The sequence below is a fragment of the Panthera pardus genome, unplaced genomic scaffold (assembly GCF_024362965.1).
Source record: "Panthera pardus isolate Hobbes unplaced genomic scaffold, ASM2436296v1 HiC_scaffold_16, whole genome shotgun sequence".
Lineage (NCBI taxonomy): Eukaryota > Metazoa > Chordata > Mammalia > Carnivora > Felidae > Panthera > Panthera pardus.
Window position 1 is genome coordinate 12,940,894 of NW_026526721.1, and position 15,094 is coordinate 12,955,987.

General features: G+C 53.1%; 1 protein-coding gene across 1 annotated transcript in view; it reads right to left on the reverse strand.

Moving 5' to 3' along the window:
• Positions 1 to 1,026: 1,026 nt before the first annotated feature.
• Positions 1,027 to 15,094, reverse strand: part of HUNK (hormonally up-regulated Neu-associated kinase) — a 112,250-nt gene continuing 98,182 nt past the window's right edge. The window contains 3 exon segments of the mRNA XM_019420179.2: positions 1,027 to 4,295; positions 7,042 to 7,222; positions 11,974 to 12,021. Coding sequence (XP_019275724.1) covers positions 3,637 to 4,295; positions 7,042 to 7,222; positions 11,974 to 12,021 — 888 coding nt within the window. The 3' untranslated portion in view covers positions 1,027 to 3,636.

Consider the following 15,094-nt stretch of genomic DNA (forward strand, 5'->3'; position numbering starts at 1 on the left):
CTGCTTATTTGGAAGATCTGCTGAGAAAGAAAAAGTCTTTCTCTGTCTTCGAGAGTCGGTGGTGGATGGTGGAAAAGAGCGGGATACACAGAATCTTAAGGAGCTGTACAATTCTGATAATGACTTAAAAATGCCTAGACCTGGGGGGGCGCCTGGGTGGCTCAATCAGTTAAGCGTCTGAATTCAGCTCAGGTCATGATCTCGTGGTTCGTGGGTTCGAGCCTCATGTTGGGCTCTGTGCCGACAGCTCAGAGCCTGGAGCCTGCTTTGGATTCTGTGTCTCCCTCTCTCTCGGCCTCTCCCCTGCTCTCGCTCTCTCTCTCAAAAACAAATAGACGTTAAAAAATTTTTTTTTAATTAAAAAAAAAAAAGTTGGGGTTGAAGCACCTCATCTCAGGTCTCTTTCTGTTCTAAAATGTTCTGCCCCCTAAAAGAAAATAGCATCACCACAACTAGATACTCATTGTTGCTTCCCAACCCCATCAAACTTCAGAGAAACTCCACTTCCTCCATGCCACCCTCTGAGCCACACCGCCCAGGGGGACCCCAGGGTTCCAGCAAGGTGGTTATGTATGAAAACCTTTTGCGAACGGTAATGAATAAAGTCAGAGCTAGGACAATCCAACCCTCCTGCTCTACCTCATCACCCTTCTTTCCCGTCCCTCACCAATCCCTAAGGCAAGGACAAAAGCTAGAGATAATGCTCACAGATGTCACTTTTCATGTGCCATTTTCAGAATCTCCAAGAGAGACCCCGAACCTGCTAAAAAAGAAAAGAAAAATGCTGAATTCTCTTGCACCGCCATTCGCTGTGTGCCGGTCGAAGGAGACTTCTTAGATCACACGTGCTGCAGCTGAAATGAAGCAGTGATGTGGGGGCAGAAGATGCCCTCAAACACCCCACAGCGCGATTCCCACCGTATCCTGTCAGTTGCAAGGCCAAGGACTTTACGGAGAAGACAGCTCAGCGATTGCAACATACTCAGTGTTTGGAGATGTGTCAAATGCAAGTGAATGAAACAGTCATGGTGAGGGAATAGTGTATTTCACAGTCATTATAAAAGTACATATACTTAATGGTGACATAAATACAGTCCTTACTTACGACCAAATCACACAATAAAGTGGACTTTTCCTCCTGGACTTCACACGGTGACAGTTCAGTCATTTCCGTCAGTGACTACAGGCTGACTGAGGTCATGGGCACACACTAATGAGAGACAGTCGTGGGTCAAACAGACAACATACTTTGTACTTACCAAAGGTCCAGTTTCCCATATAAATATAATAAAATAATAAAGAATTTAACATCTCCTCTTTCATTCGGTTTCATAGATTTGTCAGGTGCTCACATACAAAAAAATACAGTTGACCCCTCCCCCCTGCCTCATTCTCACCTCTCACTGGGTCTGGAATAAACCTGAGTTCACAGTTCAAGCTACCAGTGGTGACACGGTCCGTGAGTCGTACGACGGTCTGCGGCTGTTCCTGAATTGAGGGACAGAAAGCATGTCCCAATGAGCTTAACTGACAGCGATACGGAAAAAACACTCGTGTTCTCAAGGAAAGTACAATACAAGGAAGAGACATAAGGGGAGAGAAGTTCACAAGGCACAGGGACACAGCCCGCGAGTCGGCGAATCGGCAGAGCACGACACTTGAAGCCAGCAACCACGTTCGAAAAGGGTTCCTTCGCTGGTCGGAAACCAGACACGCTTCGTGTCAAGTGGAGAGAGGCCGCTTTCAGATGCTTTTCTTCTCTCTGCTTAACAAGCGCCACTTCCAATGGAAAGTTCTGGAACCCGGTCTGGAGCCACACAGAAGAACGACACCACAGCCAGGAGCCTGGCTCCCTCCTAGCAAGCCCCAGTGCCGGGATGATCCCATCGAGGTGGGACACAGCAGCTCCAGGTCTTGCGAAGTCAGCCGAGCCCGGGCATCTCAGTGGCTTCTAGAGTCAGCCAAATAGCCACGCTTTTCCTTGCTCAGCCAGAAACGTGTGGGGCAGGAGGAGGTCACCGCTGCTAAAGGAGAAAAGCTGAGGAAGCACCTCAGGGCTCTCTGGCACGGGCTGGTTGCCAGGGGAAACAAAGGCAGGCGTTGTTGTTCTCAAGGGCCGAGGCCCGTTTCCGAACCAGCGGGCAAGCCCCAGGGTGACCACAGCTGTGGGTCTGCTCACGCCTGCGCCAGTCAACAGCCGAAGACCCCAAGCCACTGTGTCACCTGTCTCCCGAGCTAACCGCTATCCGGCCTGTGCCAATTCCTCCTCTTTCTCCAATTTTGCTCATGACCGGTGGTCGCCACCAAGTGCCAGGGCCCGGGGCCCTGAGAGGAGACGGACCCCAGCAAGCTCCTGCTAGACACGGTCAGACAACACTGAGGTCCACAAAATGCGCATACGGGGATGGCGTGGACACAGAACCGGAGACGCATCTTTGGTTCGATCCTTGACGAAAGGCGTGAAAACAGCGCGGACTCTAAGCGTGTTTGAGGAACGCTGCTTTCCTCCAAGAGGATACGGTGCTGAGTTTTTGAACACGATCCCCGCCAGGCAAGCCCTCTCACAGCTCACAGCAAATGAACTCAGCTCTAAGCCACCCTTGTTATCTTGGCAGCTTGAAAGCCGCACTGCACAGAGGTAACGGTGCCTTCCGAACGCATCCAAATTCAACCTCAACCTTTTCTCTTCCTAAATAACCAGCCGTGGCCATGTCCTATGCCTTCCAGAAGGATCAGGTCATGTTGACACAACGGGAGGGACACGGGGCCAGCTGCGATCAAGCCCTCCTGCAGGCCACGGGAGGCCACCGGCCACTGAAAACATCACGTGGGAGAGCTTTCGTGCCCTCCACGCTTATCCTTGCGTGAAAACGTGAATTTGGTAGAATCGCTTCTCATGGTCTCTCCAGCCGGGTTGTTTTTTTAATTATGTTACTTCAATTTGACATCACATAAAGAAACACCATCTTGGGAAAAGATCATTCAACCATTAGCAAGGTCAACCAAAAAAGATGGCAAAGGCGTGTCCCTTTGGGCCCTTCCTTTCACCAGGGTCCCCACCGTTTGGATCGGTCTTTGCCCCGATGCCCCCTTCCACTCAGAGGGGGTGATGCTGCTTCCTGTCTTCCTCAGGCAGCGGGCTCACCAGCGACCACGGTCTGCGAGAGGAAGGGGAGCAGTGGCCTGGACGAGTCACTCTGCGATGCCGCCTTCAGTCCCCGGGTGACTGGCTGACTGCTGAGAAGATCACAAAGTGAGGAAAGATCTCATAACAGTCTGTGATCCGAGAGCCCAGTGGCCGGTGTGGGGTTTTCACCCAGCAGCCCAGCAGTGGGAGGTGGGCAGAGGGTCGTGGGTGGGTGGGCAGAAGGAGGACACAACTGGTTGAAACCGCACCTGTAACCACCCCTCCTCGTAAATCCCAGCGACTCCAGGGTCCCTACGCGAGCCTGGGGAGTGCAGGCTTTGGGTCTGTGGGTTTTAGCGGTTCACAGTGGGGACATTCCGTGGCAGGGGGCGGTGAGACCCTGAAGGAGGCTCCCATGAGGCCTTTCAATCTTCACACCCTGACAGATGTGAGGAGCTCTGTTCCACCGCTGTCCTTAGAAACACCCAGAATCCCGCCACTGGCCCGGGTTAGCACTGGCCTTTGACCCCATCAGGCATGTCGAAGGAGAGGCTCACGGGGGCCATGGGCTGCAGGGGGGGCATGCTGGCCTCCAGGGGCCGGTCTGCGGGGGTCTGCAGGCTCTGCTGTCGCTTCCTCAACATCTGTCCGATGCCCATCATGGGGAACCTGCCGCGGCTCTTTACGCAATTCGGGCTCCCCAGCGGCTGCGTGGCACCGTTACTGGGAGCCGGAGGTGGGGAGCACACGCCCTCCTCCTTCGGGGGGCTGCTCTTCTCTTCGTGAGCAAAGGAGACCAGAGTGGGATGCAAAGGAGTCTGCAGAGGGGACAGGCTTCCGGGCAGCAGCGCCGGGGAGAGCGTCCGCTCACCGGGATTCCCACGGGCCAAGCCCCCAGGTGAGCTTAGAATCCGATAGTGATGAGACGGGGACAGTGGTTCAGAGTGGTCCTCGCGGTCCACGGACTCGAAGGAGCGCACCATATCCAGCACCGGGGGGTCTTCCTTGGGGGGGATGCCAGGGCCCCCAGGGCCCTGCGGAGGGGGCTCCGGTCTCTTGACGATCCTGGGGGTCCTGGGGGGTGGGACGGGGATGAACTCCATGGAAGAAGAAGTCACACAATTGGAGTCTGAGGTCTTGCGGAAGATATTGCGGCGGCCGAAGGAATCTGCACGCGAGAAAGCAGAGGAGACCATGAGGACGGCGGTGAGAAGGGCCCTCCTGCTTCACCGAGACAGACCGTTCCTGGGGAGGCCAGAAGGAAGCAAGAAGCAAAGGGCCCCCGCGTCCAGCGCTCCCCACAGGGGACCAGCTGCTCTTTCTAGAATGGAGGGGACAGAAGGCCGGAGACAGGAGGCCTCCCGAGTTCTGACGTGCCCACGGCACCACCTTAACATCTGCCCTCCTCCTGGCTGCCTAACATGCGGGACCCTGCCAACGAGTCTTTGAATCAAAAAGGTACCCGACTCAGAAGAACGCCACCAAACTGCTAGGAGCACACCCAGCCCAGGACCCGTGAACTTGGTCCTCAGATAGCCAACACTGGAAGGAGGGTTTCCCTTGTGCTTCCTTTTTTTTTTTTTTTAAATTGTGGTTAAAAAAAAAAATACGTAACATAAATTTCTCATCTTAACCATTTTTAAGTGGATGGTTCAGTAGTGTTAAGTACGTTCACACTGCCGTGAAACAAAACTCTTCGTGTTGGGAATCTAAAAACTCCGTACCCACTTGGCAGTAACACCCATTCCCAGCCCCTGGCAACCTCCATTGGACTTTCTGTCGATGCATCTGACGTCGCTGGGTGCTCCATATAAGCGGAGTCTACGGCATCTGTCCTCTGTGACTGGCTCGTGTCCCTCAGCTGAATGTCCTCCTGGCTCACCCGTATGTAGTAAGTGTCCGAATCGACTTCCTTTATAAGGTTCCCTCCTGACTCCTGATCTTACCGGGGCCTCATCCGGTTCTGAAGGGGTGAAACAGTCCTCATCTATATCTTGAGGGCGATGAGCCAATCCCCCTGGCTTCCATCTCAAATTGGCACAGACCGGAATCCAGGGTTGCGGACTGTGCCAGAAAAGAGAGGGGAAACCCCACAGATCTGAAGCTGAGGGAAATAGAGCCAAGTTCCTGCAGAACGAGCTCTTAGCTTGGCTTTTCTACCATCGCGTGTTCTAGGCCCCCGTCGAGGCTCAGCTACAGGAAGAAGCAGAGTGATTCAGGAGCAGCCGAGGGCATAGGGCATCCTCGTGGCCTCATATAAATAAATACACAGATCCCAAAATAAATCGCCTCCTCAGGCCACCACAGGTGCCTGAGAGTCACCAGCAGAGAGAAGCAAAATTTCATCGGCGGCTGACGAATCCGGGGTGACAGCCGGGCACTGCAGCATCTCGTCCCCTCCCCTTCCTGCGATGGCCGTGTCCTCCAAGTTTGTGGCCCGGGGTCCCCCTCTGCCCAGTCCTGTGTCCTTCCCTTCTCCGGGTGATGTAGATCCTGAGAGGAAGCCTCCCACATTCGCCCTGCTAATCTCCATCTAGAGTCAGCCCCCCAGGGCCCTGGCCGGCACACTCCATCACCCTGGGCAGGAAGGACCTGGTCACCAGCCCCACCCTGTGAGCGCACCGGCCGGCTCCTCACCTTCCATCCCTATCAGGACGCAGGGGCCTGCACCAGTCAGGAGAGAAAGCTCTAGAGCCAGGCGGCCGGGTTGGAAATCTGGACTCTGCCACTTACGAGCTCTCTGACTTCGGCCAGTTCTGCCTATTTCCTCTGCTTTAGTAACGGAGGTGAGAATAACCTCACTGGGGTGAGCTGAGAGCTTGACACAGTGCTTGCCCCATGGCGAGAGCTCGGTCTTAGCAATTACATAGGGTGTCCACGCTTCTAAGCTAACATGCTCTCAGAAGGAAAAACTCGAAGAAACAAATGATACTTGGCCCAGGAAACTGCCAGGAATGGAATCCAGCTCTGGGGTGGCAAAGTTATCCAACGCATCAGCACTGACCTAGACTTTGTTGGGGACATCCATGGGATGTCTCCGTCAAGGGCCTGAATTTGCTGCTGGTTACAAAGCCAGAAAGGAGAATCACTCAGGAGGGACAAGCAGAGTCATCCTGTGAGACCCGCTGCCTTTCTGAAACCTCAGGAAGGAAACGGAATCAAATGGAATTTTCCTCTCTGGCTGAGAACCAGGTCTCTCTTAGGGTAACACCTCTAGTGCTCGGTGCTGTTGGAACCTCCCCAACACTTTCCTGCTTCCCCCACGTCCCTCAGTGCTGTCCCGGAGGAGGGAGCCTCGCATTTATCAGTTACCTGATGTCCCACACTCTGAAAGAGGCGGACAAGCCAACCTATGTATCTCATTTAATCCACCCAGTAGCTCCAACGGGTGGGCTTCCTTTTGCCAGTAAGGGAACCAATTTTGGTCCTCTAAGGGTAAGGAGCTTAACCCACAATAAGCCACAGAGCTGGCTCTGAGCACCCCCAGCCCCACCCCAGAGCCCAGACTCCATCAACCATGCCTCAGTGTCTCTAGGTGTTCGCTATTCTGGGCAGGCTCTCGCCACACAGTGCCGCCAATCCCCAATTTCTGTCCCTGCAACAATGAACACCTGTCCCTCGTTCCATAACACTGTGCACCCCAATCCCTACTCCTGAAATACCTTATACCCTGATCTCTGCTCCCACAATGCAATGCACCCCACCTCTGCTTTCTCAAACCCTGCCTGCACGGGTGGCCAATACCACCCCGTCTGGACCTCCAGTGTTCTTGGGTTGCCTTGGGTGTGTTCACTGCTTTCCCAGGGCACAGGAATCGTGTATGTCCCAGGGGGTCCGCACAGCCACCCGGGAGGGGTACGCATGGCCGTGCAGCTTAACACGAGTGGTCTAGACTGTACCTGGAGCTGACCCACCTTTGTCGGGGAAGCCGGACTTGGGGGCCTTCCGGTCCTTCAGCAGGGCTTTGGTGTTCTGAATGTGCGTGATGAGCGAGGCCGAGGGCTGTTTGTGGGAGGGGAGGTTCCTGTCCAGCTTCTTGGAAAACGGCCGATGAAGAAAATCCCCTCTCTTTTCTTGTTCTTTGGGTTTTTCATCCTTCAAGTCAGAAGTAAACACATGTACTCAGACACACAGACATATACAATGTGACTCCCCTTTGAAGAGTTATCCAAGTGGATTTGAGAAACCCCAGCCTCTCAAAACTCCGTTCTCAGCTGCACGTCGAACAAGGGAGGAGCAGAGGCCCAGCAGATGCCCCAGGGAACCCACCTCCCTCTCCCTGGGCCACAAGCAGGCTTCTGTCATCCCCAGCTCCCCGCACGGCCCTATTTCAAGGTGTTCCAGCAAGGGCAAGTTCATCCCTAGGAGGTCAATTGTTCTAGAACAAGATGAAGGAACTGAGGCAAAACACATGAGGATTTCTGGAAGTCTGTGGTCTTACTCAGAATAGGGCTCTAGGATTTTGCTCACAGCAGTGGTTTTGCAAAGGTAACTTCGCAAATGAAACATAACCATTTCTATCTTAATGTTTACTCTTGTGTGTTCAGTCAGGCCAAGGAGGTGGACGGCAACCCCAGGAGCCCTGTGCCATCCTGGGTGAGTTTCTGACCCTTTTCCGCCCTCGGTCATGCAAGCCCTTGCTTGCGTCACTATGTGTCACTTGTGTCCCTCTGACTGGAGTGAATTTTACTATTTTATGTATCTTCAACCCCACAGCCTCTGGCATAAAGCCAAGCACATAGAGAAGACTTAATAGTTATTGAAATGTAAAAAAAAAAAAAAAAAAAAAAAGCCAGTAGAAACCAAACTGAATTAAAATTGCGTTCCAGCTTCTGGGAAGGGCGATACCACTCAGAAGTTTCTTCTCCAGCCGTAAAGACTTTGATGTTTACTGTTCAACAGATTCAACCGCATCCCTGACCTCACCACCAGATTCACGGTTTTTGCCTTAAACGTGAAGAATATTTACAATTCAAGAGAGCTCATCAGCTCCTCATTGATGTTGTTGAAAAGCTTCTCCAGGAAGCTTCTCCTTGGGCTCACACAGCCCCTTCCAATGGGGATTTTCAAAGCCTGTCCAGATGGGGGTTCCTGATGCCCAATCGGCGGGTGGGAGAAAACAGCAGGGGAGGAATGGGAAGTGGGGGTGCCACGCCAACCCTGAGGGTCACCGTGAGGGCTCCAGTGCCTTAGGGCCCCAAGCCTGGGCTGCCATGGCCATCCCCAGTGGAGGGCTGAGGAGGGAAGAGAGGAGGGGTGAAGCTTCGCAAACTCCCTCCCCAGCATCCGAAGAGCCTTTTACGGGACGTCGAGTGCCAGGTGCTGCACTGAGAGCATGACCTGGGACAAAGCACAGCTGTCACCCCATCACGGACCAGCAAACAGCCAGAAGCGGGTTGAATAATTCATCTGGGAGCCGAGTGAAAACTCACGCCCTCTGGAAGCCTGGGGCAGGACGAGTCCGGGGCAGAGAGAAAGGCAGACACACGGGCCGGTGAGGGACAGGGACCAGGCTGTAGTCCCAGGGTTCCAGGTGGGCATCCGGGATTCTCGGGAGGAGGCTTGAGCCCCAGGTCATTAGCAGAATGCTACGAACGGGAAAGGGGGCCACCTGCTCCAGACCATCTGGGTCAAGGCCGCATCCCTCTCCTGGTTTCTGTGACCCCCCCAACAGCCCCCTTCTCTAAGGCAAAGGGGAACGAGCTGTCACACCCCCGCTGTGCCCCAAGCATCGAAGGGACGTGACAGGCTTGTCCTGAAAAGTCTGGCAAAATCTCTTCCTCTTGTGCTATTCTTCCTGTCTCTGTTCTAATGAGAAAAATCACCAGTTCTACCTGTTTACACTTTAAATGGTAAAAAAGAAACTGAATGCACTTCTATGAAACCACGTAAAACAGTGTTTGGAAGAAAAGACAAAATTGCAGATCCTCCCCGCCCCCCCCCCCCCCCCGCCATTTTCAGGATTGTTTTCTAGAATAGTGAGTACAGGGGCGCCTGGGTGGCTCAGTCAGTTGAGCGTCTGACTTCGGCTCAGGCCGTGATCTCATGGTTCGTGAGTTCAAGCCCCGTGTTGGTCCCTGTGCTGACAGCTCAGAGCCTGGAGCCTGCTTCCGATTCTGTGTCCCCCCTGCCCTCTGCCCCTTCCCCACTACATTCCGTCTCTTGCTCTCTTCCTCTCTCAAATAACATTTAAAAAAGAAAAAAGAATGACGAGTACAGCTTCCTTCGGGGTGCTCCGTGATCCCTACACTTTAGAGGAAGCTGCTCTGCCTTTGGCTTCATGGCTTCATCTTGGCCCCTCCCCAACTCTCTTTGGGTTCTCCAAAGCCAAAGGATCAAGATGCAAAGTTTCTGGGGGGCCAGCATCACCACCCAGCTAGAGTTCATCAGCACTGAGAGGTGTACAGGACGTGAATTCCCTGTAGAAAGAGCCCAACGTTGGCTCTAAAAAACCTCTCTGGGAACTGACAAAGGGATAGCACCAAACAGCCTGCTATGGGGGCAGAGGGATGGGGAAATGACCTTAGGAACCCTGCTGGAGCCACCCTGTTGAACTTCATCCCAGGATCCTGCACCCGGGTGTTTTCTCCAAAAGCTCCCAGAACACCCTTGTCCAACCCAAAGAATGGGTGATTTCATAGTTACCAGTTTCTTACGGGCATGCCAAGAATCCACCACCCAAGAGACCCCTGCTGGGGACACACGGCTGGATCAGTCCGTGTGGATGGGTCACCAGCCCACACAAGACATGTGTTTGTACAACCAGCCAATCTCAGCGCCCTCCAGGCACAGGTGACCAAATGCAACCCATCATCCCATTATACCTTTTCATTTGCATACCCTATTTTCTCCACAAGAGATCTTCCAGGGAGCAGGATGCTAAAGCACCTTATGTAACAGAAACAGATCTTCAGAGGGACTCATTATATTTCCCCTTCGATGTGCCTACACCCACTCCCGTGCTCCCCTCCCAGCAATCCGGCTGCCTGCACGGTCTCTCTGGCTTTCTTCTGAGTCTCATGTGCTCCCCACACCCACCCCGCCTCCCAAACTCCCCAAGGCAGATCGGAGAGGGGGCCACATGAGGCCCCAGAAGCCAGCCCCACACAAAACAGCTTCCGGTTTTCTTTAAACCACTTTCTACCCACTGCACATGTGCACGGACATTTACTAAACCGGACACTTTGAAAATGTGGCCTCAGGGCACCCAGGTGGCTCAGGTTAAGCATCCGACTTCGGCTCAGGCCATGATCTCGCGGTTTGTGAGTTCGAGCCTGGCATCGGGTTCTGTGCTGACAGCTCAGAGCCTGGAGCCTGCTTCAGATTCTGGGTCTCCCTCTCTCTCTGCCCCTCCCCTACTTGTGCTGTCTCTGTCTCTGTCTCTCTCTCAAAAATAAATAAACATTAAAACAACAAAAAAAATGTGGCCTCACAAAGGTTTGTCTACTCAAGACTCTTACAGTGTCACAACTGTTTGGTAGAAGAGAGGAAGAAGCCAGGGAGTGGTGGTGCATGGGGCTTTCTGGAGAAAAGTAGGTTCTTGGCCTCTGACATCTGAGCTCCAGAGCCGGTCCCTTTGGGCTCGTCCCTGTGACTCCAGCCTCCTGCGTTCCAAAGAGCGAGAGCCCTCCCCCTTCCTCCCCAGCTCTGCTCCTATAGATACAGCAGGGTACACATCAGTAGCACACGGCCCCTTGAGAGAAGTGTTTCCCCCTTGAGAGAAGTGTTTCCCCACCTGCAACCGAAAGTCAGCTCTTCAGGCATAAACATGAACCTCACATCTCATCTGCGTCACAGTCTGAAAGGCCAACGCAGCCATTTCACAGGGACAGGGGCGGCCACACCTCCTCCCCACCCCGGGCTGCATAAGAGCTGCCTTGCACCCTCACGCGGTGGAAACTGACCACGGATGGCGTGATGCCGCAGCCAAGAGCCTGGGGTCTGCAGGTGAGCTGAAGCTGTTTTCTTTGGATGATAGTCCAGCTCAGCATGGGCTCTTCTGGAGCCTGCTGTCCCCTTGCTGACGAGCTAACCTCATGTGACTGTTTGGAACGTCAGAATCAGGTGTGGATCGTGAATACCTGGGGCGGCCCAGGTGCCCAGGCATTGCCTGCCGGTTGCTTTGGAAAAGCCACAGAGACCTGATTTTGCCACGAGAAAAACACAACGCAGCTGAGAAAAAGAGGACTTCGTTCATAAATTAGGCCACTGAGCTGGGAAGCTCTGGACTGTTGCAAACCCCACTTCTCATATAGGTAAAAACATGAATGCACAGCCCAGTGTGCAGCGACAGCAAGACAATTAAAAATGGTCAACAAAGAAAGCACCAGTCTGATCTGAAGGGATTCTGATAAACCCACTCACCATCGGACTCTGCGTTTTAATTCAGGACAAGGAAGGAGGTATGTAGAATCCAGAGCCCTAAGCAGAGATCCACTAGCCCTCAGGGTCACATGTGATGGTTCATTTCAAGTGTCAACTTGACCAGGCCACAGTATCCAGTTTTTGGTCAAACAGCAATCTAGATGTTGCTGTGAAGGTATTTTTCACATGGGATTAAATTAGTAGGCTTTGAGCAAAGCAGATGACCCTCCACAAGGTGGGTGGGCCTCATGCAATCAGGTGAAGGCTGTAAGACAAAAAGTCTGAAGTGTCCTGAGAGAGAAGGAATTCTGCTTCCAGAAGGCCCTGGATTTTGAGCTGAAACATCCACTATTCCCTGGGTATCCAAGCATCATGAGACAGACACACACACACACACACACACACACACACACACACACACACACACTGTTGGTTCTCTCTAGAGAACTCAGACTAACCCATCATAACTCCCAGGTTCTTACCTGCACAGCATGGAATTCAAGGTCTCTTGTCCAGGTGTCCAGGGAGGCCTGTGAAAAGCAACATTTTCAACAATTTGAGTAGCTGTACCTGCTGTTTATTCCCTAAACTCTCTCTCCCCTACCACTTGCAACTCTGGGTTTGAGAATTATTCCTTTCAATGTTTAGAGACCAGAAACGAGACTCCTAAACCATCATGCAAGCGGGCAGCAGATGTCCTAATTCAGGCACCGAATAGATTTTCTAGGTGAGAAAATCTATTTTATTCAAGTCTAAGACATATAACGGAGGAGTGCTCTCAAGGAGACTGAGCTGCTCAGTCAACGCATTCTCTCCAAGAGCAAAAAATGTGCATGAGAGCTCCACCCGGATTAAGATATGGAGCCCAACCGGCCCCACCCGGAACCCCCTCCCCCCCCATCCTTGCCCTCTCCCAGTCCCCAAAGGGAACTACCCTTTTCATTTCCAACAGCACTGATTGTCTAATCTGATTTCAAACTATTTTTACAAGCTGCATAGATGTGAAATAAGATACAAAGTGAACATTTTAATATTTTACCTTCTAGCTTACTGCCCCTCTTATGGGTGGAATCGTATTCCCCCCCCCAAACTGGTACCCAAGAGTCCTAACCCCCAGGAGCTCAGCACGTGACCTTCTTTGAAGACAGGGTCAGGACAGGCCTATCGTGTCCCCTTTGATGCTTTGGAAGGGGGGAGGAGCACATGGAAAGCTCACTCTCTTTTGCCTTTGGGGAGGGGGCCTGTTGGTGTCGCCTTTACAGAGGTAACCCAGCCCTCCTGCAATGGGTCTGGTATTCTCATAAAAGGGAGAAACTGGAGACAGAGGCGCACACACAGAGAAGGCCAAGGGAAGGTACAGGCAGAGATCGGGTGGTGCTTCTTTCTACAAGCCAAGGAATGAAGCCCAACGATGTCAGCAACCAGCAGCAGCCAGGAGGCAGGGGACAGGTTCTCCTCCACAGCCCGTGCAGGGAACCAACCTTGATCTCAGACTTCCGGCCTCCAGAACTGAGAGTCAGTGAAACTGCTGCTGTTGAAGCCCCCCATCCCATCCCATCCCACCCCACCCCACCCCCGGTGTGTGGCACTTTGCTCCAACGGCTGGTCACACTGATGCCGTCCCTCTGCCGCCCTCCACGCAGCTCTCTTCCAAGCCTGCCTCGTTACCCTGTGCTACCCAGAAGCCCTCCCCGCTCTATTTTCCACTGCTCTACAAATTAACATTTTTGGGGAAAGATTGTAACACAAATGGCCTCTGGCTCTATGTGGCTTTAATAAGCCAGCTTAAAAATGATGACTGGCCCCCCTGCCTCGATCTCCACGGTCCTTGAGGGCCTCTTTTTTTTTTTTTTTTTTTTTTTTAGGAAGAGGAGTCTCCGGGGCCCATGCTCGAGGTGCTCTTGGATGAGACACGTGTCCCACTTTCACAGACATATCTGCTACCCTTTAAAGGCAGAGGAGGTGGAGAACGTGGTAAAGTCGTACAATAACAGCACTGTAATCCCAAGGGGGACGTTTTTGCAACTTAATTCAGCTGCTTTGTCTCGGAGGAGAGAAAGAACTGGGACTCAGAACAACGCAGAGGCCTCGCTCACTCCCCAGCCAGCCTGCGCACGACCTGAAACCCATCCGCCTCTCGGCGGCTTCTCCAGGACCAGCCGACGGCAACTGGAAAGAAGCCCACGGAGGCTCTGAGTGGGCTTTACCTAGAAAACCTGGGCCCTTTCAGATCTTCTTAACACTTTTCCGAGCTGGCCCCATTCCACTCTCTACGTTCCAGCAGAGGCGGGCTGGATGATCCAGTAATAGCCCGTAATTTAATTAGCACAAGTATCACTGCCGTTTGGAGAAAACAAATGGATCACAGAGAAGTGAAATGCTCTTTTCCCATTAGTGTTCCTATTTAAACCCTAACCGTTAAATATTTCAACAAATGTTTAAAACGCTCTCCATGTGTTTTCAGGCCAAATGAGATAATCATCCAAGGAAAATAATCTGGGTGAAAGAAAAGGCCCCTTTCCCATCATAGACGCTTTCAAAACAAACAAGCGCAGGGGTCAGGTTCGAGGGCAACCGAGGACATGGGCGTCAGCAAAGTGGAGTGGAGGCCACGTAGGGCACACAGATGGGACGCTGGGTGCATCTGTTCACGTTGCTCCTTGAGGCCCTAAACAGTCAAATGCAGATCCAGAGGCAAGGGAGCCTAGCCGTGAATTCTGCACTCTCGGCACGCCAGCCGAGGTGATAAGCCCTCAGAGCCCGTGACCGTGAGACGGCCCTCCCTGCTTCGGGGCATGGTCATCTGTAAGGATAACACGACTTGCACGCTATGCTCCAGGCGTTCCCCTGCTTTAGTCAAGCTAGCTGTCCTTCCTGGATCATTCCACCTTCTCCCCTTGGGAATCCAATTCTACCGGTCAAGGCCCACTTGCTTCTTTCCTTTGTTCGTTTAGCGAATGCCAGGCATCGTGTAGACTCTAGGGATACTGTAAGGAGCAAAAGGGACACAGTCCCCGCTCTCATGGAACTCACAGTCCAGAGTGGGAGAAAGACGTGAATCCAACACTCCCTGAGCAAACAAAACATGCGCATGGGACAAACCCCGGGATGCAGGATGCGGGCGGGGGTGAGTCCGTGCTGGAGAGATGTGATGCGATGGCAAAGGTCAGAGAATGGCAGGGGTCCGGGATGAAATGACCCTGCCTTGGAATCTGAAGACATAAAATAGTAATCAGCAAAGAGAGCTGAGGGGAACATTCTGGAAGAAGGGGCAGGGTGTGCATGGTGCTGGGAGCCAAGAGAGCACAGAAGTCTTAAGGCCTGCAGGAGCGAGTGAGAAGCAGGGCTGCGCGTGTGGGCCCGGGGGACGAGGCTCGAGAGGCCAGCAGACCACGGTCTAATCTGTGACGTGGTGGCCATGTCACCGACCGTGCCTTCCAGCTTAAGGAGGCATGCCTGGCGTGCACGAGGTGCTCAGTAAACATGTGCTAACTGGAGCAGGGAAGGGACAAGATTCCGTCTGAGCGCGGACGGCTCAGCTCCGGCTGGCGTGTGGAGAAGTGAGAGCCAGGCATTCACGGAGAAGGGGGTAGACTGGTCAGG